This window comes from Beta vulgaris, chromosome 3 (assembly GCF_026745355.1).
Source record: "Beta vulgaris subsp. vulgaris cultivar EL10 chromosome 3, EL10.2, whole genome shotgun sequence".
In the NCBI taxonomy this organism is placed as follows: domain Eukaryota; kingdom Viridiplantae; phylum Streptophyta; class Magnoliopsida; order Caryophyllales; family Amaranthaceae; genus Beta; species Beta vulgaris.
The window spans coordinates 7,656,707-7,682,098 of NC_079204.1; the positions used below are offsets into that span (position 1 = coordinate 7,656,707).

The 25,392-nt window shown below is 42.9% G+C and overlaps 2 protein-coding genes and 1 long non-coding RNA gene across 3 annotated transcripts; 2 read left to right on the forward strand and 1 right to left on the reverse strand.

Moving 5' to 3' along the window:
- Window positions 1-3,184: 3,184 nt before the first annotated feature.
- LOC130590685 (uncharacterized) lies at window positions 3,185-4,887 on the forward strand. The gene is made up of 2 exons (XM_057393235.1): window positions 3,185-4,435; window positions 4,513-4,887. Exons 1-2 carry the CDS (start codon window positions 3,185-3,187, stop codon window positions 4,885-4,887), a joined length of 1,626 nt encoding a protein of 541 aa, XP_057249218.1.
- Window positions 4,888-5,963: 1,076 nt separating this feature from the next.
- LOC104888498 (uncharacterized) lies at window positions 5,964-6,893 on the reverse strand. Its single transcript, XR_789453.4, has 2 exons — window positions 6,396-6,893; window positions 5,964-6,303 (listed from the first exon to the last, which is right to left on the reverse strand). It is a non-coding gene; the product is annotated as an uncharacterized LOC104888498 (long non-coding RNA).
- A 5,016-nt stretch (window positions 6,894-11,909) lies between these two features.
- Window positions 11,910-13,396, forward strand: LOC130590686 (uncharacterized). The gene is made up of 3 exons (XM_057393236.1): window positions 11,910-12,547; window positions 12,616-13,044; window positions 13,121-13,396. Exons 1-3 carry the CDS (start codon window positions 12,455-12,457, stop codon window positions 13,394-13,396), a joined length of 798 nt encoding a protein of 265 aa, XP_057249219.1. The 5' UTR covers window positions 11,910-12,454.
- The last annotated feature ends 11,996 nt before the right edge of the window (window positions 13,397-25,392 follow it).

Sequence of the window (25,392 nt, forward strand, 5' to 3'; positions counted from 1 at the left end):
CTTTTTTGGCTCAAGTATCTAGAAAAGTTGTTCTAAAATATCAATATAAGCAAGAGGATAATATTATATCAATAATTGATGGATCCCCCCTCAAAAAAATTAAAATAATTGATGGATCCAATCGGTAAGAAGAAACATAGTGTAATCCGCGCAAAAATATATATATACTTCATCCGTTTCATAATACTTGCTACACTTTTCATTGTGATAAGTTTCACATTACTTGCTACACTTTTTTTTAGGCAATAAATTCTCTCTGTCTCTCTCTTCTCACACGGGTCCCTTTTCTTTTTACTCTCTACCTCTCTCTTTTCCAAAAATTGCCTAGGAGTCCGTGAATTGAAAATTATAACGAATAATATGAAACGGAGGAAGTAATAAAACAAGAAAGTACGTGTTTTTACACAAAATTGTTAGTAATCCTACAGGTTGTTAAAGGGAAAAAAGCATGTATACCAGTAATACTACTGCTTACTACTTCTGTGTTTATGTGAACTGTTAACTACTAATGTGTTTATGTTAAGTAGTTCATGCAGTAGTACTTTACTTTTGTGATTGATTTCATTTAGATTATCATAATGTAGCTTCTATCTACATGCGTCTTTGTCTCCTTCAAACTGTTTTATTGATCTCAAGATATATTATTGAGTTGTTGCTATTTGGTTAAAAAACTAATACATCTTTCTGCATCGACTTAGGAACTGTATCCTAGTAGCTAGTGGCTGCCTGATGCCTGTTCTAGTGTCACATAAAGGGTCTTTTATGTCACCTCATTTTCAGTGCTTATAAGAAAATAAATTTAGATAAGTTTCATTCAGCAAAAATAAAGTCGGTCATATTTATAAAATAAGGTCTACTAGCTTCCGATAAAATGTCTAATAAATTTAGATAAGTCTACATAAATTTAGAAGTAATAAAAATAAGTTGAAAAGAACTGACCCAAATTTTATTTGTTTGCATATTGGGATATTTTATTTGAACATCGAAAGTGTGGGTGTAATGAGTTTATTTTTATTTGTATATTGGCCTATTGAGTATTGATTTTTGTGCTTGTCTATAAGATTTTTTTTTTTTTTTCGTGGCACCCCATTCTCTAATAATTAGGGGACCCTCATAAACTGATCGAATTTGGATGTGAGTGGGGTTGAGTGGTCAAATTGGACGTTGATCTTCTTTGTTTACGGAAGATTCATAACAGAGTCTGTGGGCGGAAGAGATTGTGATTACGACCTGTTTTCTCACGTATATTCAGACTTGGGTTGCTAAATTATTTACTACTCGATAAAACAATTAAAAGAAATAAAGAATATAAATTTGTATGACAAATAGTATTTCAATTAAAATTAAATATAAATGTCTATTAGGTGTTTCAGAGATGGTTAACAGTGCTGGCCAATTCAGCCCATCCAGCATCTCGGACCGTGTGGGTTGAGCCCGCGAAATACCTGGTCTAGCCCAACTCGAACCGTGAAATTGGAGCGTGGGTCGTGGGTCAGTTTTTTGAGCTCAGCCCATGAAAGCCCACTACTAAAACCGTCCAGTCCGATCCACGAAATTGGTCCTGTCCAGCCCATGAACTGGACCAGCCTAGCCCAAGTAATTATTCAACTAAATTGTGTAAATATTAATCAAATTGTATATATTTTTAATCAAATTCAAAAATAATGAAATTATTCATTAATATTAATAATTGTATATGTTTTAATTAATTTTAAAGGTTTTATGTAACAATAATAAATGATTATATAACTTTGGAAAAAAAAATTCTCATGCCGGCCCACAAGGCCCACAAACCGCCAAAACCGTTTCCCAAACTGTGAAAATGGGTAATAGGCCGGCGTGGGCCAAGATTTTTCAGTCCGTGGATTATTCCACCCTAACCGTGAATTTCACGGTCCGGTTCTGGACCTTGAAATCTCATCCCGGCCCACTAGGATCCACGGACCAGCCCGCACCAGTAGCCATCTCTAGTGTATTTTATTACTCACAAGACGTAGTCAAAAGATAACAGAGATGTCAGTAAGTTTTTTTCTTATAGCAGCTCAGAATTTTGAATTTTTACTTCCTCCGTTTTTTTTACATGTTACACTTTCTATTTTATGAAGTTTCAAATTAGATGTTACACTTTTATTTTGAGTAATAACTCTTCTCTATCTCTCCCCTATCACATGTTCACATGAGACTCTTTTGTTTTATTTCTTTCTCTCTATCTCTCTCTACTCCAAAAATTGTCTAGAAGTTCGTGAATTGAAAAGTGTAATATAGAAAAAAAATGGAGGAAGTATGAGATTACAAAGGAGCCGGAGACCGTAGAGAGTGATGAAGAAAATGATGTTAGTTGTTATTCTACAACTCAAGTAGGCCGAAGCGTGCAATGAAAAGGAGGTTAATTTTTCAACACCCTTGAAGTAAACAAACAAGTTGAAGGACTTATAGAAAAGAGATGAAAGAAATTAGATAAAGGCGATTACTTAGTTGCTTCCTTTCACAATGCTTTAACCAATTTCAGCAAGATTTTAGACATATCCAATGTGAACCTTGTGAACACTGAACATGACTAGTACGTGGTCAAAAGCTGAAGAAATGGAGCAAAACTCGGATGAAAAAGCTAACAAGAAGATTACCGTTTTTGGAAACCTTGAAAGTGGCAAGTATTTTGGAAACTGAAATATATAAGCTTATAGTTTTTGTCAATTGCTTTTGATGAATCTTAAGAAGTAATATGTCCTTGATCACGTTGGAAAAAGTAATTAGAACATTAATACTTAGTGCAACATTTTAACTTTTGCATTATTCGTACATATTATTTTGATGTTAGGATTATAAAAGATACCGTTGTAAAATATAAGATATGATAAGATATTAGGAATAGGTTGTTATTCCTAATATCTCTAGACTGAGGTTGTATATATATACATTGATGAGATGAATGAAAAGACGGACGAGAAATTAACCTAAACTTAACATGGTATCAAGAGCCAGAGTTTGAAAAATCTCTCATCCCTAAACCTGACAAACCGAACGAACGAAGAAAAAAAAAAATAATTTCCCACCTCACAATCTGAAAAACCGAAGCTTTCATCCTTGAATTCCACCGGAATTTTTTTTCCAGAACCCTCGACATCCAGCCTTCACCATTGATTCCCCTCTACGCACCTACTCACGTGGTGTTCGACGAGTTATCATGACGGAAAACACCGAACCCTCTATCCCTAAACCTGATCATGCCTATTTTTTAGGCTCTAATGATAATCCTGGCACTTTAATTACCCCTATACAATTGAAAGATGATAACTTTGATGAATGGGCACGCGCGATACGCATGTCTTTGAATGCGAAACGCAAACTGGGTTTTCTCGAAGGCACGATTGCCAAACCTACCACACCGGACAAATTGGCTGACTGGAGCACGGTACACTCTATGCTTGTATCGTGGTTATTAAACACTATTTCTCCAAATATTCGAAATAGTGTTTCGTTTTATGAAACGGCTCATGAATTATGGGCTCATCTGAAAGAACGTTACTGTGTTTCTAATGGCACCCGAATCTGTCAATTAAAATCTCAGATTAGTGATTGTAAGCAGCAATCGATGGAGTCTTTGGCGGATTATTTTGGACGTTTAACTCGTCTGTGGGACGAATTATCTTCCCAGGAGGTGGCGCCTACTTGTTCTCGGGGTGGCGCCCAATGTGAAGTTGTGAGATTTCTTGAGCAGCAGCGTTCCGACGATCGTCTGCATCGTTTTCTGTTAGGGCGTGATGATTGTTATGGCCCCTTGCGTTCGAATCTTTTAGCGCAAGCCCCCCTTCCCACTGTGGCTCGCGCGTATCAGATCGTGGCTCAAGAGGAGCGTTTGCGGGGCACTCGGTCTTCCTCCCAACCCTCGCCGAGTGATGCCCTGGCTTTCAAGGTCGATAGCCGGTCGAAATCCCGGACTCCCAGTGATTCGGTTACGTGTTCGAATTGTCATCTGGAGGGACATGATCTAGCGGGTTGTTTTGAGTTAATAGGTTATCCCGAGTGGTGGGGGGACCGTCCTCGTGGCAGGCGTGGCGGGGTGGTGAACAGAGGCGGCCGGGCTGGTCGCGGCCGTGGAGGCCGAGGCGCGCCACCAGCACGCGCCAACAAAACCGTGGCTGCCGGAGGTGGCGCCACCGACAAACCCAGTGGCGGGGCTTCTATGCCCCGCGATCCTGCAGGTGCCGGCCTTGCAGGGATTTCCTCAGATCAATGGCAGAATTTACTTGATTTACTGAACTTGCCTAAACCGAAGGATCGTCTGACGGGTGAGTGTTTATGGATTATTGATACGGGTGCTACACATCATGTCACAGGGCAATTTTCGCAGTTGTGTACGTCCAGAAAAATTACGGGATGTCCAGTAGGGTTGCCAGATGGTAGTTCTGCACAGGCTACTCATGAAGGAGAAGTGGTGTTCCGGGAAATTTTAAACTTCATAATGTTTTATTTGTTCCTAATCTTGATTGTAATTTGATTTCCATTCCGCAGTTAGTTGAATCTGACAACTGCATTGTTCAGTTCACTAAATCATTATGTGTTTTACAGGACCGCAGGACGAGGACGCTGATTGGAGCGGGTGAGCGGGAAGATGGACTTTTCTTTTTCCGGGGTGTTCCTACTGTGAAGATACATGCTGTAGATGGGCTGGCATCGATTGATATCTGGCATAAGCGATTGGGTCATCCTTCGGAGAAAGTTTTGAGGCATCTACCCTGTGTGAGTCCTTCCAGTAGTAGTAGTTGCAATAAAGATGGGTGCGATGTGTGTTTTCGTGCTCATCAACCTAGAACTTGTTTTCCTAGGAGTACTAGTAGGGCTAGTAGGATGTTTGAACTAATTCATTCCATATCAAAAACGGATTAAACTGGTAAATAAGAGTATGAATTAAGTCCCTTAGAGAAGGCTAATGGAAGGCTTGACATCCAGACCCCATGAAAAGCTTGGTTTTGTGACCCAGCAAATAAGAAACTCAACAATAAGAAAATTCCAAGGACCACCATTATCTTCATTGCATCACTTGATTGCGTTTGCCGAGTCATATTCAAGAATAATGTATTGGTGCCAAATGCGATTGCCGCTCATGGAGATTTTGATGCCTTGGTGGATGGCAAAAATTTTAGCTGAATGAATTTCAACGGGAGGTATAGGACTTTATGTTTGAAGTTGTAGCTCAACAATTAGACTGAGTGTTGATCTTTGAGGTTATCTTTTAATCTAAGAAATTGAGTTTTTGTTATGATATGATGTGAGTACCTTCTATTTTAGCAATAAATCTATTCATTACTATTCCTTTGGGATTACAGTGAACCAAATAAAGAAACAAAGTGGCTTAAATTTAATTTATTCCTCTACTTTTATTAGTTTTTGCCCTTTCCATTTCTAAAGTTGAACAAAATAAGGACAATGTTTTTTTCTATCTTTAAGAGTTCATAAAATTTGTGACATTGACATTTCGTCCAAACGTTTTGGGACCTTTTGACTTACTTCACTATATTCTTTAAGATTGTTTATTGCCTCTTAATTCTAGCAGAGGTGATCATGGATTGGACCACGCCTAAAAAATTGCCCATTGGTCAGGCCGGGCAAAATTTCAGGCCGAAATTTCGTGCCCAAAGCTCATTATTTCGGGCCAAAATCGGGTTTGGCCAAAAAATAGACTAAAAAGTCATTTTTGACCTGCCCAAAGCTGAGCTCAAAGCAAAAAATATCGGGTCGGGCCGGACTTGCCCGAACCCGCCCGAAAATCGGGCCGAGCCGATTTGATCGGGTCTAAATTTTTGGGAGCTTTGGACTTACTTCACTATAATCTTTAAGATTTGTTTATTCCCTTTCAATTTCAGGATTCACTCCCTTGTAAATTTAAACCAAAAGTATCATAAATTATCATCAATAAGTACCAAACATATAAGTATTAAGTACTTGAAAACACACGAGTTCAATTAAATTAACTAAAAATAGAAACTTGACATTGAGTATTTGAAATTACATTTGCAAAGTACATATATAGATGGAAAATCATTACATACATGATAGATGTATAAGAATCAACCTTATAAACAACTATGTCCTAGCGTATATTTCTATGACACAAGAAGTGACAAAATACTTCTCTTTGATCTACTTAATCAAATATGTTGAATAGTTGCGACAGAAGGAGTCTTGTACACAATCATTTTATTTGAAAGCTGGGAGCTAGTGAGGCATGGTCACTCAATTACCCTTTTCCGGGATATATAGGGCTAGAATCACCACCATGTTCCTGTCCAGCCGAATATGGGGCTGCAAAACAATATTATTTTAGTGTTAAGTTATGTATATTATCAACATTATATTGAGTGCTTGGGGAAGAAAAAAGGAGAAAGAAAGGTCACCTGACTGTTGAACGGAATCGTAGTTATCATCTGAGTTCTGACCCGAAACCTCAATCGATATCAGAAGAGCCATGGCAACCACGAAGCAAAACAAAAAAGCCACCTTTGAGAAAGAGTATCCCATTTTTAACAAGTTAAGCTAATGAACTTTTGTTTGGAATTTGGATGAGAAAGGCTAAGGGTGGGAATTAACTCTATTTATAGCCTCATATTTTAAAATATTGGACCCCGACTACTTTATTATTATTATTATTATTACTACTGAGGCCTTTATAGTTCTTCTGAGAACACCTAAAACTTGATATTTTCTCTCAAATTCTTTTGCACGTAGTCGTTCTGGGTGGATGATTATTTTATGATGTTTTCTATCAACTTTTTATTTTTTGAAGTGAAAAAGTTAGGTAATTTTTATCGTCATAGTAATACGTACTTTATCATTTGAATAGTTTTACCCTAGCTAGGAGGGAGTAAAATAGGAATATTTTGAGTCTCATGATGTATAAGGGGATGGAAACACCCTCTATCAACTTAGTCAAGGTCGTTGTCTCCCTTTCTAAATAAAGTGCACACATTTGTGAGAAAAAAAAGATGAGTTGGTGAGAGTTTTAGTGGGATGTGAGGTGTAAGGAGGAAAGGAGAGAGAAAGAAAAAATCCAAAGACCAATTAAGACCAACCCACCCATTATACATGCTCTAAGGGATGGGGTGGTGGTTGGGTGGTTGGAGTTAGGGTATTAGATTAGGGGTTAGGGTTAGGATTAGAGTTAGGTTTGGGTTAGTTAATTAGGTTTAGAGGGGAGATTGGGGGTTAATGACTAACGGAAGTCTAACACCGTTAGTTAAAAGGATAATTTGGTGTATTTTTTGAAAAGTAGAGGGTATATGATGAATTTCAAAAGTTGAAAGGATATATGATGTAAAAAGAACTTGTTAGGGGTATATGGTGAAAAAACCGTTATTATTATTATCCTCCCTAATATCTATTTTTGTATAAGAATAACTTACACAATTGCGGTAGGATTATTAAAATGACTAATCGTGATTTTAAACTTGTTCTTTCAGTTTTTCTCTTAATTACTTAATGCAAGACATGTTTTAAGGTAGAAATCAATTAAATTTCTTCATATATATTTAAGTCACATTATTTATCAATTTAGCTATTGTACACATATCAAATCTTCTAGACAACTGACCTCACGATTAATAAACATATGACCGCACGCATAAAAAACTAGGAAACTATTTTAAGACATCAATAACCTATAACCCCTTCAATTTATATATACAACACAAGTGACTGTAACCCTCATAAATAATTCCAAAAATAATATAAGTAATCTCTATTATATTGATCAATATTTCCTAAGATAATAATGCCAACAAAGGACAAAAATAACCCTAAAAATTATCGATAACCCCTACTATTATAATAAGTAAATCCCAACAACTATAAATAACCTCAAAATATAATAATTAACACTATATATCTTGGCCATTTTCTCCGCAATTTCCATTTTTTTTATAGAATAAAGACCCATACTCTGATGACGACTAAGACTTAGCCATTTCTCCGCAATTTCCATTTATTTATAGTAGCACAAAGACCCATACTGTGATGACGACGACGACCATGATGATAGTATCATACTAACAAAGTGAGCATATATTCTAAAATTGGGACGCGCTGAATCTTTTGATTTAATTTGTATTGATAGTAACATGTACTAGACCACAATTGTAGACTTTGTTCTTGGACTGATATATGATTACAATTTTCAAGCCTACTACTACTTTTTGATTGCGCTCCAATGAGGAAGATTTTTGCTTAGGAGCTAGACTTGGACTACAATTGTAAAAGATCAGCAGGAGAATGAGAAAGTCCCTACATATTTTTAATCGCGGGGGATATAAATAATAGGAATTCTAGAAGGGCTATTAAAAGTGATTAAATTTTGTTTTAATTATAAACCACTTTTACTATGTTTAGTATTCCCTCCGTTTTTTTTAAATGTAACATTGGACTTTTCACATTTGTCGAGACACAACTTTGACCGATAATATTTCCAATTGTATAAAAGTAAAAATTATAAAAAATATATATTTGGAAAGTGTATACCGTGACGAATCAAACAAGATCCCACATGACTATATTTTTTCTTATGTATAAATAACAATTAGTCGTCAAAGTGTATTGGATGAATAGTGCCCAAAGTCAATATGTTACATCTAAAAAAACGGAGGGAGTATTAATTTACCAATTTTATTAGTATCAAGTGTTTTAGTAGAAATGGCACAAATTCCCTGGTGAGAGTCTAATTATAGTATGCCTCATGTTCCATTTCCTTCTCTAATCACAATTTTTATAAGTAATCTCTATTATATTGATCAATGTTGCGAATTCGATCAAAATAACCGGTCAAACGCAATTCTCCTATATATTAGTCTTTACTATGTTTTTAAGCTTGGAAAGTTGATTTCTCAGTTGGATTTGGTATAGTTTATGTATTATTTAAACTAGTTAAAGTGTCTTGCAACTCAATCAGTTTCAAATAAACTTTCAGTTTTAATTGAAGTCTTAGTTGATAAATTTATAGTATTATTTAGGGGTTAGTTTTTGTGGTTCTTGTTTCTGTCTAGAAATTAAGGGTTCTAACTCCTTTGCTTAGGGAATACCGGGTCAGATTTGAATGTCTTGAGTCTAAAGTCCGTACGCCGGAATCCTGCAAAAGTAATGGTTAGACTGCCCCGGGGTTGTTCCGGGATCGCCTCTCCGACGCTCAAGTCAGTGATCAAGCTTAGAGAGATAAAGTCTAGAGAGAGATGCTCTGGTTTGTTAGGTAAGAATTCAATACCTTCTCATTGATGAGGGGTTGAGTATTTATAGTGCTGGGGATATCCCAACTGTAGGCCAGCTGGAAAGCACTGACAGCTGGGAGGCATTGTTACAGGTGGGGCCCACTGGAGGTTTAAGGCTTTATTGGGCTGGATTATCCTTGGTAAGCCCAACCCAGGAAATAAGCCCAAACAATTAGCCCCACGCCAGGAATGGGAAACATCGAGGCCTTGCTGAAGTGTCTCCCGTTCGTGGCGGAATCTAGACAGTTTTGAACCCAGGCCGACCTGCTTCTTAGGCAGGAAAACAGGGCACGTGCCGACCCAGTCTCCTCAAGGAGGAGGGGTGGCTCGAGTGCCGACCCGATCTCCTCAAGGAAAGGGGTGGCTTGAGTGCCGACCCGGTCTCCTCGAGGAGAAGGATGGCTTGAGTGCTGACCCGGTCTCCTCGAAGAGAGGGGTGGCTTGAGCGCCGACCCGATCCCCTCAAGGAGAAGGGTGGCTTGAGTGCCGACCCGGTCTCCTTGAGAGAAGGATGGCTTGAGGCGACCCGGTCTCCTCAAGAGAGGGGTGGCTTGAGTGCCACCCGATCCCTCAAGGAGAAGGGTGGCTTGAGGCCGACCCGGTCTCTCAAGGAGAGGGGTGGCTGAGTGCCAACACCGGATCTCTCAGGAGAAGGGTGGCTTGAGTGCCGACCCGGTCTCCTCGAGGAGAGGGGTGGCTCGAGTTCGACCCGGTATCTCAGGGAGAGGTGGCTCGAGTACCGACCCGGTATCCTCAGGGAGAGGGGTGGCATGAATGCCGACCCAATCTCGTCGAGAAATGTAGGGGTGTGATTAGTTTACGGCTCGGGCTAGGGACCAATGAGCCCCATGCTTGTCCGAGCCGGTGTCCTCATTTGCTAAGTCAATCAAGGAGGGCCTCTTTAGGCCGAGTCGGTTGGACGCGGCTCGGATGAGGGGCCAACGAGCCCCATGCTAGTCCGAGCCGGTACCTACACTCGCTAAGTCAATCTGGGACTTGGGAGACTTACTCAACCAAGGAGGAGTGCCTCCAAGGGCCGAGCTAGTTGGACGCGGCTCGGATGAGGGCCAATGAGCCCCATGCTTGTCCGAGCCGGTGCCTGCTCTCGCTAAGTCAATCTGGGACTTAGGAGACTTACTCAACCAAGGAGGGGTGCCTCCACGGGCCGAGCTAGTTGGACGCGGCTCGGATGAGGGCCAATGAGCCCCATGCTTGTCCGAGCCGGTGCCTGCTCTCGCTAAGTCAATCTGGGACTTAGGAGACTTACTCAACCAAGGAGGAGTGCCTCCAAGGGCCGAGCTAGTTGGACGCGGCTCGGATGAGGGCCAATGAGCCCCATGCTTGTCCGAGCCGGTGCCTGCTCTCGCTAAGTCAATCTGGGACTTAGGAGACTTACTCAACCAAGGAGGAGTGCCTCCAAGGGCCGAGCTAGTTGGACGCGGCTCGGATGAGGGGCCAATGAGCCCCATGCTTGTCCGAGCCGGTGCCTAAGGTTTTGGACCACTGGCTGAGGTGACCGAGTGGGTAACCTTGAGCTAATGAACTGGCAATCTTGAGCTGGTGAACTTAATAGCTTCTTGAGAACCCCCCCAAATGCCACGTGGCAACGGTGGATTATTGGGGTGCTTGAAAACATGGTGGCGATTCAACTTCTGGTTATTTATGACTTTTGTGACGATTGGTATTCCGAGGGGTTGTACGTTTTGAACAGTTTTGGGCAGTTGGGAGGCCCATTAAGGTGTTGAAGACACAAGGCCCGGTCCAAGAGATGACGTGGAACACGGGGACCGAGGAATTTTGCCATAAGTAGGGAGAGAGAGAGAGATTTTGTCACTTTTACAATTCTCTCTCTCTCTCTAACTTGAGTTTTCTGCTCTCTCTCTCTCTACTTCAGAGCATTTTCTCTCTCTAAGTCCGGGCTCCATCTTCTCGTCCGACCAGGTACGCTTGTTTTTTTTTGCTAAGTTTTCTTCTCTTTCCTTTAATAAAATCGGCCGACCCCCTTCTGTTGATAAATAATGGGGAGCTCGTCCGAGTCAGTGACACCCCCTCCCTCACCTCCTTATAATTTAGCCGAGGAAGTGAGGGGTATGGGAATGGTTTTGGTGTCAACTTTAATTAGTTGCCCGGATCCCTCGGCTGTGCCTGAGGCGCTTTCCCTCCCCAGTACTCCTTCGCAAGCCGAGGAGGAGGAGGCCGAGGGTGCCATCCCCTACCCTGGGAGGTGTCCCTGGCCTATCCTTCTTCGAGGAGTTACTTAGACAAATATTTGTCTGATGGTGTAGTTAGGGTAGCTATGCCGGGAGAAGAAGGCGAAGCTTCTACATCAGGTCGGCTCGCGTATCCTGAGATCGACCCCCGAGGCGGTCCGGGAGCGAAATTTCCACTGCCTTCTCTAATAAAGGCCTTGCTGGAGGATGCCCGAGGCCAAGCAGCAAAGTTCCAAATAAAGGACCCCTATATATTGGTCCGACCCGATGCAAGTCACACCATTCTTGAGCCCACCCCTGGATGCACCGCCTTTTATTACAAGGCCATGGAGATGGGCTTGAGATTTCCGCTGACCCAGTTTGAGAAGGATATACTGAATGCCTACAACTTGTGTCTGGGTCAGCTATCTCCGAATTCTTGGGGCGGCATATTGGCGGTTAGGTGATATGCGAAATCATCGGTGTCAAACCGACCCTCACCCTATGGCGCCATTTGTACAAACTGTTCGAGATGCCCGCCGGGGATCATGGACCTGGTTGGTGGTGCTTCCAGGCTCGGCGGGGCTACCGAACCGTCCTCGACTTGCCCACCTCACAGAAGGGTTTTCGTCGAGGATTTGCCTTCGTCTACTATGGGGGAGAATGGGGCATCCCCATCGTACCTCCACCTGCCGACCCCAACCACTGCCTTAACTTCAAAGTACCCGAGCTATCGGAAGACGAAGCAGTGGCCGCCATCTACATGCAATTAGAGGCGAAGATAGTGGACGGCGGCGAGGTTTTTGTAGCGGGGAATTGGCTCCCAAGCTGTAAATTGTTCAAGAATGAGCACTTCCTCGCCGCATTCGGCCTGAGTCCGGCCTTCCCCAAGGGTAATTCGGCACGAGGGGGTCCGGTTGACTTGTTTGTGCTTTACTTGTTATATTTTTTGCTAACTGTGCTCTTCTTTTTGCAGAAGCTTCTTTGTCCTTTTTGAAGGAAACAGACCCAGAAATGGCCGAGCGACTGACTTCTGCTGCTCTCAAGGCCGCTCGGATCAGGGCCGAGATGAAGGCGAACAAAATCAACAAGCCTTCCAAGCCGAAGGTAACCATTTTTTCATCCGACCCGGTTTGATATTCTTTGTGTTTTTGCTAACTCTTGGTTTTATACAGGATCCTTCCAACCCCAAGCCGAGGAAGCGAAAGGAGAGGGCCGAGGAAAGGGTCGAGCTAAGAGAAAAGGCTCTGGCCAAGGCCCGAGCTGAGAAGGAGGCCTCAGCAAAAAAGGCTCGGAAGGAGCCGTCGGTGGAGGTGAACAGCCCCCGGCCCGACTCTGGAGGGGGGGACACCCATATCTTACTTCGTCCCTTGGACTTTGAACCTGTCCGGAGTCTGGGACATGTTCAAGGGGCCTCCGACCCATCTTTGGCCGAGCGCTCTTTGTCCGAGGCGCCGGTCCCCTTCACCCAAATGTCCAAAACGGACAAGAAGAAGAGGATCTCCGACGCACTGGAGATCCTATGCACTCAGACCGACCGAGATCACATTAATGAGGTCAACGGGAGGAATGAGTCGAGCGAGCTCTTCCGCTCTTGGATGGACGTAAGTTCAATTTTTCCCCGTCTTTTACTTGCTTTTTATTAGCCAACTTCTAACTGATTGTTTATTATTCTGGCAGTTTTCCATCCGTATGACTAAAGTGGCCGAGGACCGGCTTGCTTTGGTCCAAGAAATCCAAGAGCTGAGGGACGCGGCTCGGTCCCACTTTGACGAGCTGTACCGAGCCAAAGAGGACAAAAGATTGGTCGAGCTCCGCAAGGAAGAGGTGGAGGAGAAGATCCGAAGGGCGAGGAGGCCTGGCAAAAAGAGCAGCTGGAGTGGAAAGGAAGAGAGAGCCAACCTCTCCTTGGCTAAGGAGAATGCTGAGTCGGCCAAGGGTCACGGCCGAAACTAAGCAGGCTCAGGCCGAGAAGGAGTTGGAAGAAGTCAAGCTCCAGCTCTCTGCGGCTGAAGCTCAATTAAGGAAGCCGAAGCGGCCGTTTCTCGCTCTCAGGAGGAGTGGTTCAAAGTCTGGCAGGGTCGGACGACTGTACCGATTTCTGTGCCGACGTGGGCCAGTCTTCCCATAAGATGGGCGAGGACGAGGCGCTTGCTAGGCTTAAGGTAGCCTTGGTTGATTCCTGTCCCGAGGCCGACTGGAATTCAGTCTGGTCTCGCTACCAGGAGTTGGCCGATGCCGAGGCAGCTGAGATTAAGGCCAAGATGGCTGAAGAGATGAGCTCGGACAGCGACTCTGATGATGAAGAAGAAGATGCTGGTAGCACCGAGCCACCTCCACCAGAGCAACCTGCCACCGGTCCTTCTACTTAGCTTCCTCAGGATTTTTATTTTCTTAGCCTTGGCCTTGTCGGCCCTTTTTTTCTTCTGTCGACCCTGCTTGTTTGTAAACTCTTGGTTGTATTTTCAACTTTTCATCAATTGGAATACAACTATTTTTGCAACTTGTCATTTGTCGTACATTTTTCGTTACTTGCAATATTACAGCATTTAATAGATAATAAACTGGTTAAGTCTTTATATTTTTGGGGCAGAAAGCCGACCTGGTACATGGACTGGTTAAGTCCGAGTTACATTGGATTATCTTGCTAAACCGACCAAGTAGTGCTGGCCTTACATCATGCCCCTAGTGTAAGTAACGAAAAAAAAGTTACACAAAGAATCTTTTGAGATTGTCTAGGTTCCAAGGCCGAGCCAGAGGGACCCCTTCAGGAGATTCAAGTCGGAATGTCCCTGGCTTGATGATTTCTGTAACCTTGTAAGGACCGTCCCAATTTGCCCCCAACTTTCCTTTGAGATGGGAAAGTCCGGTGGCTTCGACCTTCCGGACGACCCAGTCGCCTAGACTGATTGGCCGAGGCTTTACTCGCCGGTTAAAGTGCCTCGTGATTCTTTGCTTGTAGCGGATGGCTTGTAGCAAACATTGCCTCGGGTTTCTGGCAACATCTAAATTGATGGGCTTTTTCTTCTTCATTTTGGTCGAACTCATAGAATGTCATCCGAGGGGAAGGAATTCCCACCTCGACCGGAAGGACAGCCTCGCTTCCATAGACCAAGCCAAAAGGGGAGTGCCCCGTGGCCTCTTTCACCGTTGTCCGAGCGGACCAGAGTACTCCGGGTAGGTCGTCTACCCATGCCCTTTAGCCGCATCAAGGGATTTTTTGATACCCTTTAGAACAATTTTATTGGCTGACTCGGCTTGTCCGTTGGTCTGAGGACGGGAGACTGCCGAGAACCTTGTTTGTATGCCGAACCGGGCACAATATGCTCGTGTCGGCCCGCTGTTGAACTGTCGGCCATTGTCTGATACCAAGGCTCTTGGAATTCCGAACCGGGTAATGATATTCCTCCATATGAACAACTGAACCTGCTTGTCAGTAATTGACCCAATGGCTCGGCCTCAGTCCACTTGGTGAAGTAATCGATAGCCACAATCAGGAACTTCCTTTGCCCAGACGCAGGGGAAAAGGTCCGAGCAGGTCCATGCCCCACTTGTCGAAGGGCAGGACGCTTGAATAGTGGTGAGGGGAGTGGCAGGCGCCCTTGGAATGTCCGAGTGAATCTGGCAGGAGGGACACCGTCGGACTAAGTCCGAGGCATCAAGCTTTCAAAGTAGGCCAATAATACCCTGCTCTTAGCGCCTTTCCGGCTATAGTTCGACTCCCTTGATGGCTTCCGCAGGCTCCTTGGTGTATTTCCCGGAGGACATAATTTCCTTCCTCGGAAGTAATACATTTGAGGAGGGGATGAGTGAAGGACTTTTTATAGAGCTGCCTTTCATGCCAAAGGAACCAACCTGACTTATGCTTAACCCGGTCGGCTTCTTTAGGATCGCTAGGTAAGGTCCCGTCTCGCAAGTACTCCACAATTTCACCCATCCAGTTTGAGGATCGATTGAGTACGAGCTGCTCTTTGGCATTTATGCTAGGCTCCTTCAACACCTCCCAAGTTATGGTTCTGGGGGCCGACCCCTCAGCAGAACTAGCCATCCGAGCCAGTGCGTCTGCTTGCTGATTTTCCGAGCGAGGAATGTGAGCAATCCGGAATCCGGATAACCTCGCAATGACAGCTCGGGCTTTGGCCAAGTACATCCTCATGTTGTCCTCCTTGGCCTCATAGTCTCCGGAAATCTGACCCACTATGAGTTGTGAGTCGGACTTGGCTATGATAGAGGTTGCCCCAGCTAGGATGCATAGCTGTATTCCGAGGATGAGAGCCTCATACTCGGCTTCATTGTTAGATCCGAGAAATTCGAACTTAACAGCATATTCAATTTTCTCCGACTGGAGGTTTGATGACCAATCCGGCTCCACAACCACTCTTTGTGGATGATCCATCAACAAGCAATTCCCACTCCTCTTGCGAACCGACCGGGGGTCGAGTTGCGCATTCAGTGATGAAGTCAGCGAGTGCTTGGGCCTTGATGGCTCTTCGGGGCTCGAACTCGAGCCCAAAATCTGCTAACTGGTCTGCCCAATCACTCATCCGACTCGAATGATTTCTATTTTCAATAAGCTTCCGGAGCGGTTGTCCGGTTAGGACTTTGATGGGGTGTGCTTGAAAATAGGGCTTGAGCTTCCGGCTTGCCATTACCAAGGCAAAGACCATTTTCTCAACATCGCTGTATTTCGCCTCGGCCCCCATAGGCGTGGCTGATGAAGTAAACAGGATGTTGCTTTCCTTCTCGCTCGGCTATTAGGACGGCGCTAAGAGCGTAGTCCGAGACAGCCAAGTAGATAAACAGGGGTTCCCCCGGCAAGGGGGAGATCAGTTTGGGCAAAGATGCCAAGTGATTCTTGAGGTCAGGAAGGCTTGCTCGGCTTCGTCATCCCATGCGAACTCTTTTCGCTTCAGGGCCTTGAAGAACAACAAGCTTTTATCGGCCGACCGGGAGAGGAACCGACCAGTGCCGCTAAACAGCCGGTTAGGCGCTGTACTTCCCGAACATTCCGAGGCGATTTCATTTCTAAGACCGCTTTGATTTTGTCCGGGTTGGCCTCTATACCTCTCTCATCTACTAGAAATCCGAGGCACTTTCCCCCTTTAACCCCGAAGACACATTTTTTGGGTTGAGCATCATCGGTATTTCCTTAGGGTGCTCAGCGTTTCTTTCAGATCTGCAGGGTGATCCGACTGGGCCTTGCTTTTGACTATCATATCGTCAACATATACCTCAATGTTCCGACCCAATTGGTCGCTGAAGATTTTGTTCACGGTAGCTGATATGTCGCCCCGGCATTTTTGAGGCCGAATGGCATCATTTTGTAGCAGTAGACACCCTGAGGAGTGATGAACGCTTATGAACCCTATCCTTCTCGGCCATGGGAATTTGATGATAGCCGGCATTTGCATCCATGAAGCTGAGAAGGGCGTGCCCTGCCGTTGAATCGACCAGCCTATCGATCTTTGGCAAAGGGTGATTGTCTTTTGGGCAGGCTTTGTTTAAGTCGGTGAAGTCGACACACATTCGCCATGCCCCACTCGGCTTTTTGACCAAACCACATTGGCCAGCCATTCCGAGTATTGACACTCTTCTATGAAACCCGCTTCGAGCAGCTTCTTGACTTCTGCTGCTGCCGCGGCGATTTCTTTCGGGACCTTGGTGCCTGAGCTTCTGCTTGATTGGTCTGAACCCCTCTTTGATGTTAAGCTCATGGCACATGATTTTCGGGTCGAGCCCCGGCATTTCTGTGGCCTCATAGGCGAAGACATCTTGGTACTCCGTGAGCACTTGGATGATATCTTGCCTTGTTTGCGGGTCCATGGCCTTGCCTACCCTGACAGTCCGACCGGGGTCCTGGCCGATCGCGACTTCTTCGTCATCCTCGGCTGGCTGAGGACGCCGTATTGCTTGGGGTTTTCAGTTATGTACACCCCGAGGCTCGTTGAGGGCTGACCCCTTCATATTTTCTTTTTTTCGAGTCCTTTTGGACGTCGTTGTCCGAGTCCTTTTGGACGTCGGTATTTTTGAGGCTATTCACATAGCACTCTCTTGCGGCCTGTTGGTCGCCTTGAATTTTTCCTACCTTCCCGTCATCAGTCTCAAACTGCAAGAGGAGCTGGTAGGTGGAGATGGCGGCCTTGGCTTGTTTAGCATGGGCCTCCCCATTATTATGTTGTAAGGCAAAGGGATGTCTACCACCAAGAAGTCGATCGGTAGGCTTCTCCCCTTACCCTTTTCACCCATCCGAGTGGGTAATTTTATTGATCCGACCGGTGGACAGAGTTGCCCCCGAAGCCTATGAGCGGCTGAGCCATGGGGGTAACATCCCGTTCGGTGTACTTCAGCTTTTTGAGGCAGTCAAGGGTGATTATATCAGCGGATGAGCCGCTATCCACCAATACCCTCTTCACCTTTGTATTCGCTACCTTGAGCTCGATGACAAGGGGGTCGTCGTGCGGAACCGCAACGTCCGACTAGGTTCCCCAAATGTCATGACGGGGCAGCTTGCTCGGGGAGCTGAACATCAAGACCTGATGTTTAAGGTTCTGGAGGTGAGCCTTGCGCGCTCGGCCGGTTAGGCCTCCCGACGCAAATCCTCCAGCGATGACACCAATGAAGCCTTCGGTGTCCCCACTGTTCGACTGACCCACCTTTTGCTTTCCCTTTTCCTCGCTCGAACGCTTTAGGTAAGGGTTGAGTTTGCCCTGGTCGGCCAAACCGTTCAAGGATTTCTTGAGCTCCCGCAGTCGTTGGTGGTGTGCCACATTCCTTGTGGTAGTCACACCAAAACTCTTATCCCTCCGAGACGATGATGTCCGGATGGGCGTTGGCCTGGGAACCAATTTTTTTCCGGATGCAAAGTAGATTTCCTTCCGGTTTTTATTGAATCGGGGGTCGTTGCCATTATCGTGAGCCGTCCCCTCGGCCCCCTGTTCTTTGATGCTTAGGCTGACCCGCGTGACTCCCTTCATCCTTCCTTTTCTTGCCAACCTCGTCCGAGTAACGGCAGATATCCGTTGCTTGGATGAATCTTTGGGCCCGAGCCATGGCTTCCGAGTAAGTTTTGACTTCATTCTCGGCCAATGACCATCTAAGCCGACCCGGTTGGAGGCCGGACATGAGGGCAGCGAAGGCTACAGCGTCCTGTAGGTCGGTTATTTTGAGAGACTCTTCGTTGAACCTCTTGATGTAGTCCGACAAGGATTCATTCTTGTCTTGCTTCACCCCCATGAGGTGAAGGCTGGTTTTTCTTTGCCTCTTTCCCGCTACGAACTGATGGATGAAGAGGTGCTCCAATATGGCGAAGTCAGTGATGACCCCCGCCGGCAGTTCTTGGAACCAATTCAGAGCCAACCTCTAAGGGTGGTAGGGAAGAAGCGGCACCAAGTGGCCTCGCAGCTTGTCTGCACGCTCATTTGAGCCTTGTAACTAGCCATATGATCATCTGGGTCGGTTAGGCCCGCAAATGGCTCGATCAGGGGGGTTTTAATTTTACCCGGAGGTTGGGCCCCTAGGATTTCCTGACTGAAAGGGATCAGGAACTTGAGCCCTCCTCCAGCTAGCCTAGGGGGTTGAGAATGAGCCGAGTCCCCTTGGCCCTCTCGGTCATTTGCTTTCTTCCTGAGGAACTCCCGAGCGTCATAGCCTTGGCTGAGGCGCTTCTTGTTGTTAAGGAACTCCCGGGCATCTTGGGGTTTCCGACCCGCACCCCCCCTTGGGGATTTAGATACATGGGTCTCTGCATGCTGACGGGCCGACCCCTGTCGCGCTGACTTTTCTCTTTCCCGGTGGCTCGGGTCTCTCGCATCGGACCGTGGCCGGCTAGGCTGCGGGTCTCGATTAGAACGAGAGTTGTCCCTCTGAGAGCGGACGACCGTGCGCTCCCTGGGCTCATGCTGATTGAGCGGGACGACTTGTTGTGGCTGCCTCTGCTGAAGCATGGCCATCATGTCCATCATACCCTTTTGGAAGGTTTCCTGGAGCTGAGCCGTGATAAGGGCCAGGTCAGATGCAAAAAGCGGCTGAGGCTCCACATGCTGAATAGGCTGGGATACCGACCGAGGGTCCAGTGTTTGGACGGTAGGTGACCTCCGAGCCGGTGAGGGAGTCCGTTCGGCCTCCCGGTTATGCGCAGGTGAATGACCTCGCTCCGGTCGGGGGATTGGAGGATCCCGATTATGTGCAGGTGAATGGCCTCTCTCTGGCCGAGAGACCTGCTCGGAGACTGGCTTGCCGCGAGTGTTTTTGGTTGGTGCCATGGTCAATTGGCGTTCTGAGCTGAGTAGCTGAATGAATAAACCTGAGTGAGTGGTGGCGAAATAACTTTTTGTACTTTCCCCACAGACGGCGCCAAACTGTTTCTGTCTAGAAATTAAGGGTTCTAACTCCTTTGCTTAGGGAATACCGGGTCAGATTTGAATGTCTTGAGTCTAAAGTCCGTACGCCGGAATCCTGCAAAAGTAATGGTTAGACTGCCCCGGGGGTTGTTCCGGGATCGCCTCTCCGACGCTCAAGTCAGTGATCAAGCTTAGAGAGATAAAGTCTAGAGAGAGATGCTCTGGTTTGTTAGGTAAGAATTCAATACCTTCTCATTGATGAGGGGTTGAGTATTTATAGTGCTGGGGATATCCCAACTGTAGGCCAGCTGGAAAGCACTGACAGCTGGGAGGCATTGTTACAGGTGGGGCCCACTGGAGGTTTAAGGCTTTATTGGGCTGGATTATCCTTGGTAAGCCCAACCCAGGAAATAAGCCCAAACAGTTCTTTATGATGTTTTCCTTGGAGAATTATAAGAGAGTTAGGGGAGAGATTAACCGTCTCCTCACAAAAGGAGAAGATCTAATGGAAGAAGATGAATTTCTGATTGATTTAATCTCAAGTTCAAAAAATTTAGAGGGTTTTATGTGTAAGAGAGTTGAAAGAGGAAGGGAGTTTACTTTTTAAACAAAAGAAACACGGCAAGAAAAATCAGTAGAAGAAAATGAAATGGTTCAATGTTTTGAGCTGGCTATTTGTGTTCTCTTAATCTCTACGACTTGTTTCAGCAGAAAACATGAATTTGAGTAGGTAATAAGTCGCGCTTTTGTTCAATAGTCTTAGATTTTATTAACCCGAATAGTGTTAAAGCTTTGTTTAGACGAGCTATTGCTGCAATAGAGTTAGGGAAACAGGATTGGACCTATTGGGACTTGTTGTTGGCTGTCAAGATGGAACCTGGAAATCGAGAGATTTTCATGAAACTTGAAGAGATTAAGAGCTTTCTATTCAAGAATAAATCGAATATGCACTGTGAGGGAGATATCCTAACAGATTTATTAGGATCGAGGCTTTCTTCTCCAAACAGACAGGTCAAAGCGTATCTGGAAAAGAAAGATAGTTTTGAGCAGGATATACAAGGAAATGATTCCTCTTCGAGTTTGAATGACAAAGACAGGTTCACATAATCTCCCAAGTGTCGAAGGTGAAAATAATTCAATTAAGACGAAGGAAGAGGTGAGTTAAGAGAGAATGGAGGATGTTGAGGACATTCTCAAAATGGAAATTTCTAATATGGATGAGCCCAAGTATCGGTTTGCTAATCGAAGGAGGTCGGACTCTTTTATTTCCATTTATGGAAAGATTATCAAGTCTTAATCAAGGGAAAGTCTATTCATTGCGTTAATTTTCCGATCCATCTGGTTCTATAATGAGTATAAGAGTAGTCATGAGTTCCAATGTTGGTGTTAAGAAAAAGGTGACGTGTCAAAATCAGAATGTGCCTAGTTCGACAATGGTTGATTATTTAAAGCAAAATAAAGCGAAAATGAGTTCAACATGGAGTCCAAGGACAAGCGAAATGAGGACTTAGTAATGGAGACCTCGTGTGAGTCCACGAATAGAGAAGATGGTATTGGAGTCAACAATTGTGTTATAGGCCATGATACCAAATCAAGTATTGAAAGCTTATCATGGTGTATGCACATCTCAAGAGGGAAGCAACATTCATGGTTTTCTATTGCAGCAAGGAGAACAAAGATGCAGTCTCGATCACATGTGAAGAATAATAATGGTGGTAGAAGGAACAATTCTAAGGGTACGTCTACAGTTTGTTCATCATCGAATCATTCTTGAGCATGCAGGGTAGTCATGGGCAAGAAAAGAAAGGATTTGTTCCCTCCACCAAGCATCTACATACTATTGTCCTTGGAAAAGTGTCATTTGAATAATGGTTGTCATATTTGTAGTATGAATGTTAGTTTGGATGATGTCAATAATGTTTTGCTTTGTAATAGTTATTGTGGGTCTAGTGTCGTAATTCACAAAGTGGCCTTAGGTCACCAGTAGTGGGTTTTGTACTGTGTTGTTTTTTTGTTTGTGAGTACTTATTATAAAAAACAAAGTGACTTAAATTTAATTTATTCCTCTACTTCTATTAGTTTTTCGGCGTTTCCATTCCTAGAGTTGAACAAAACAAGAATATACGAGTAATCTTTTGATCTTTACGACTTTATATAATTTTGTGACATTGACATTTCATCCAAACGTTTTGGAAACCTTTTTACTTACTTCACTATAATCTTTAAAATTGTTTATTGCCTTTGAATTTTAGGATTCACTCCCTTGTAAATTTAAACCAAAAGTATCATGAATTATCATCAACAAGTACTAATATATAATTAGTACTTGAAAACACATGATTTCAATTACATTAACTAAAAATAGAAACTTGACATTGAATATTTGAAATTAAACTTACAAAGGTACATATATAAATGGAAAATCATTACATGATAGATGTATAAGAATCAAGCCAATCAACCTTGTGAATAACTATGTCCTAGAGTATATTTCTAAGACACAAGAAGTGATAAATACTTCCTCTTTGATCTACTTAATCAAATGTGTTGAATAATTGCGAACGGAGTCTTGTACATAATCATTTTATTTGAGAGCTCCGAGCTAGTGAGACATGGTCACTGAATTACCCTTTTCCGGGATATATAGCATTACGTCCTCTGCGTCTAGAATGACCACCCTGTCCCTGTCCAGCCGAATATGGTGCTGCAAAACAATATCATATTACATTATTCCATTATTATAGTGTTAAGTGTTAACCATGATTCCTTTTTTCTTTTGGAATGGGAGAATCTGAACTAAATTGTAAGAAACTGATTTGCGTAAAGAAACTGAATTGCACTGAACTAAAATAAACTAAACTGAATCGAATTGAAATCAACTGATCGAACTGAAATTAAGTCGAAAAGTACATGCCTATGAATAATAATATATATCAACAAAGCACACATAATGAGTGCTTGGGGAGGGGAAAAAGAAAGGTCACCTGACTGGCGAACGGAATTGTAGTTATCATCTGAGTTCTGACTCGAAACCTCAATCGATATCAGAAGAGCCACGGCAACCACGAAGCAAAACAAAAAAGCCACCTTTGAGAAAGAGTATCCCATTTTCACGTCTTTAATAACAAGTAAGCTAATAATCTTTGGGTTTAGATGAGAAAGGCTAAGGTGGGAATTAAGTGTATTTATAGGCTCAGATTTTAGAATTTTGGGCCCCAACTACTTTATTTATTTATTATTATTACCAAAGCTAGAACACCTAAATTTAATTAGATGCTCCCTCTCAGATTCTTTTGTATATTTTATGTATTGCTTATGTGAGCAAAATATGTGATAATTGTGAAAATAAATGTACTTGGGAGCAGTGAAGCACATAGTCGTTCTAGGTGAGGTGGATGATTATTTTATTTTGTTTTCTACTCCCTCCGTCCATAATATAAGTCCTGATTCTGTTTTTACGCGGGAATTAAGGTAAAGTGGAATCTTCTTTTATTTGAATAAAAATAATCATTTTTATTGGGAAACACTTGCATTGTGTTTTTCTTTTTAATAAAAAATAAAAACTGACATTAATGTTGTATGGTTTAATGTGTAGAGTAGTTCAATGGGGTAAAAGATTGCATTTTGTCATTAATGATGGTGCATTGAAAGCTGAAATTATGAGGACATTTTGGGAATTATATTATTTTCATGAGGATATTTTGGGCATAATTATTGACTGAAAATAGAAATAAGACTTATATATTGGGACACCTTATAAGGAAAGGGGACTTATATTATGGGACGGAGGGAGTACTATCTTCTATTTCTTGATTCTTTTTAAATAATATAAAGTGAAAAAGTTAGGTAATCTTTGTTGTCATAAATATATATACTTTATCATCGTGAACCCTTTTACCTAGCTAGGAGGAAGTAAGATAGGAAATTTTTTAGCCAGGGCCATGGGTCATATATAGATCTTGGTCTTTGGGGAATAAAATTAACTTAACTATCTTTTTGGGTCAATAATTTATGAGCATTTAATGATCATTTTTTTGTAACTGTTGTTTTTTCCCTGAATGCCCTTTTTCCTATTTTACTCTCCACGTCTTGTTGTCTTCAAACATTAACACCATTACTGACCGTTTTCTCCCACGTTATCAGCCATGATCTGATCACGTTTGGTTTTCTATTTTCCTATAAATACCGTGTTCAGGTATTCGTTAATCACACAGAAAAAACACAAACAAAAATTCCTCTTCTTCCAATTTTCTCTAATATGGGCAATATTATAGAGCGTTCTCAATCTATTTTTCTATCAATATCGGAAACGTAGAAAACTGTATATTCTTGGAGGTTGATTATTGTGAGTCCGTGTATTGTAACGAGGCAAATTCAACTTTATGACAATATTTATGTCACACCACGATTATCAAATAAGTGAATTTAATTTAGGGATATTTCATTTGGTACCATTGTACTTTTGGCTTTTCCATTTGGTACCACTATTTTTCAGAAATTCTACATGGTACCACTATAATTTGAATTTATTCTCTATTGTAGCATTCAACTAAGTAAAGTGTTAATTTAAGTTAGAATAGGCTAGAGTTTTACTTCGATTTACATATTTTAATTTGTGTTAAGGTTTTAGTAATTGTTTTAGTCGTTAAGGTCAAAGTTGAGGTCATATTTGACAATAAAAAGACATAGAATATTATGATCATTTTTATGAAAATTTTGACTGAAAAATAGAGCTTTCAGGGTTAAAACGACACCCTAAAATCTTAATTTATTAAATTTTTGCAACTGCAAATAGAAACATGCAAAATCAAACAAAATCGTATTCTTATTCAACCATTAACTAACAATTTACTTAAAAAAATGGTATGATAAAGATTAATACTCCATCCGTCCCAAAATATAGTTCCCATTTCCATTTTGGGTGTCCCAAAATATAGTTCCCATTTCCATATTTAGTTCCACATTTTTTCGTAATTTGTCTAGAAAAATCGTGTCCCATCATTTATTTGCTTCTTGAATTTTGTTTTTTCCTTTGTTTATTCAACCAAAATGTTACAATTAATGCTCTTTCACTAATTATCTCCATTCTCTCTCCTAAAATCATCTTTTCCCATACAATATTTATTTAAATAAACAAAAAATCTTTACTATCCCAACTTGCATAAATTACCGTGAAAAAAAGAAATGGGAACTATATTTTGGGACGGAGGGAGTATTAAAGTAGAGTGGTATCATGTGGAAATTTAAAATAACAGTGGTACCAAATGGAAAAGCCAAAAATTCAATGGTACCAAATGAAATATCCCTTTAATTTATTACCAATTTACGTTCCCACCATGGAAACACGCCTCTCTCGCTCAACTAATTAGTCATGGTCATTATCTCCTTTTCTCATTCAACTTCTTTTACTCATTGCATTGACTATCATTCTCATTGTACCTTCGTATAATTGTTTGCATATCTGTTGAGTTTTTCGTAATCCATCACATCTAATTATTTCTTTAAATAGATTTAGAGTGGTAATGTGCGAGAACATTATTATTTGATCTTGAACCTACAATTATTTTAGAATTGCGTTATTTGTATGGATATTGCTCTACATACCAATATACC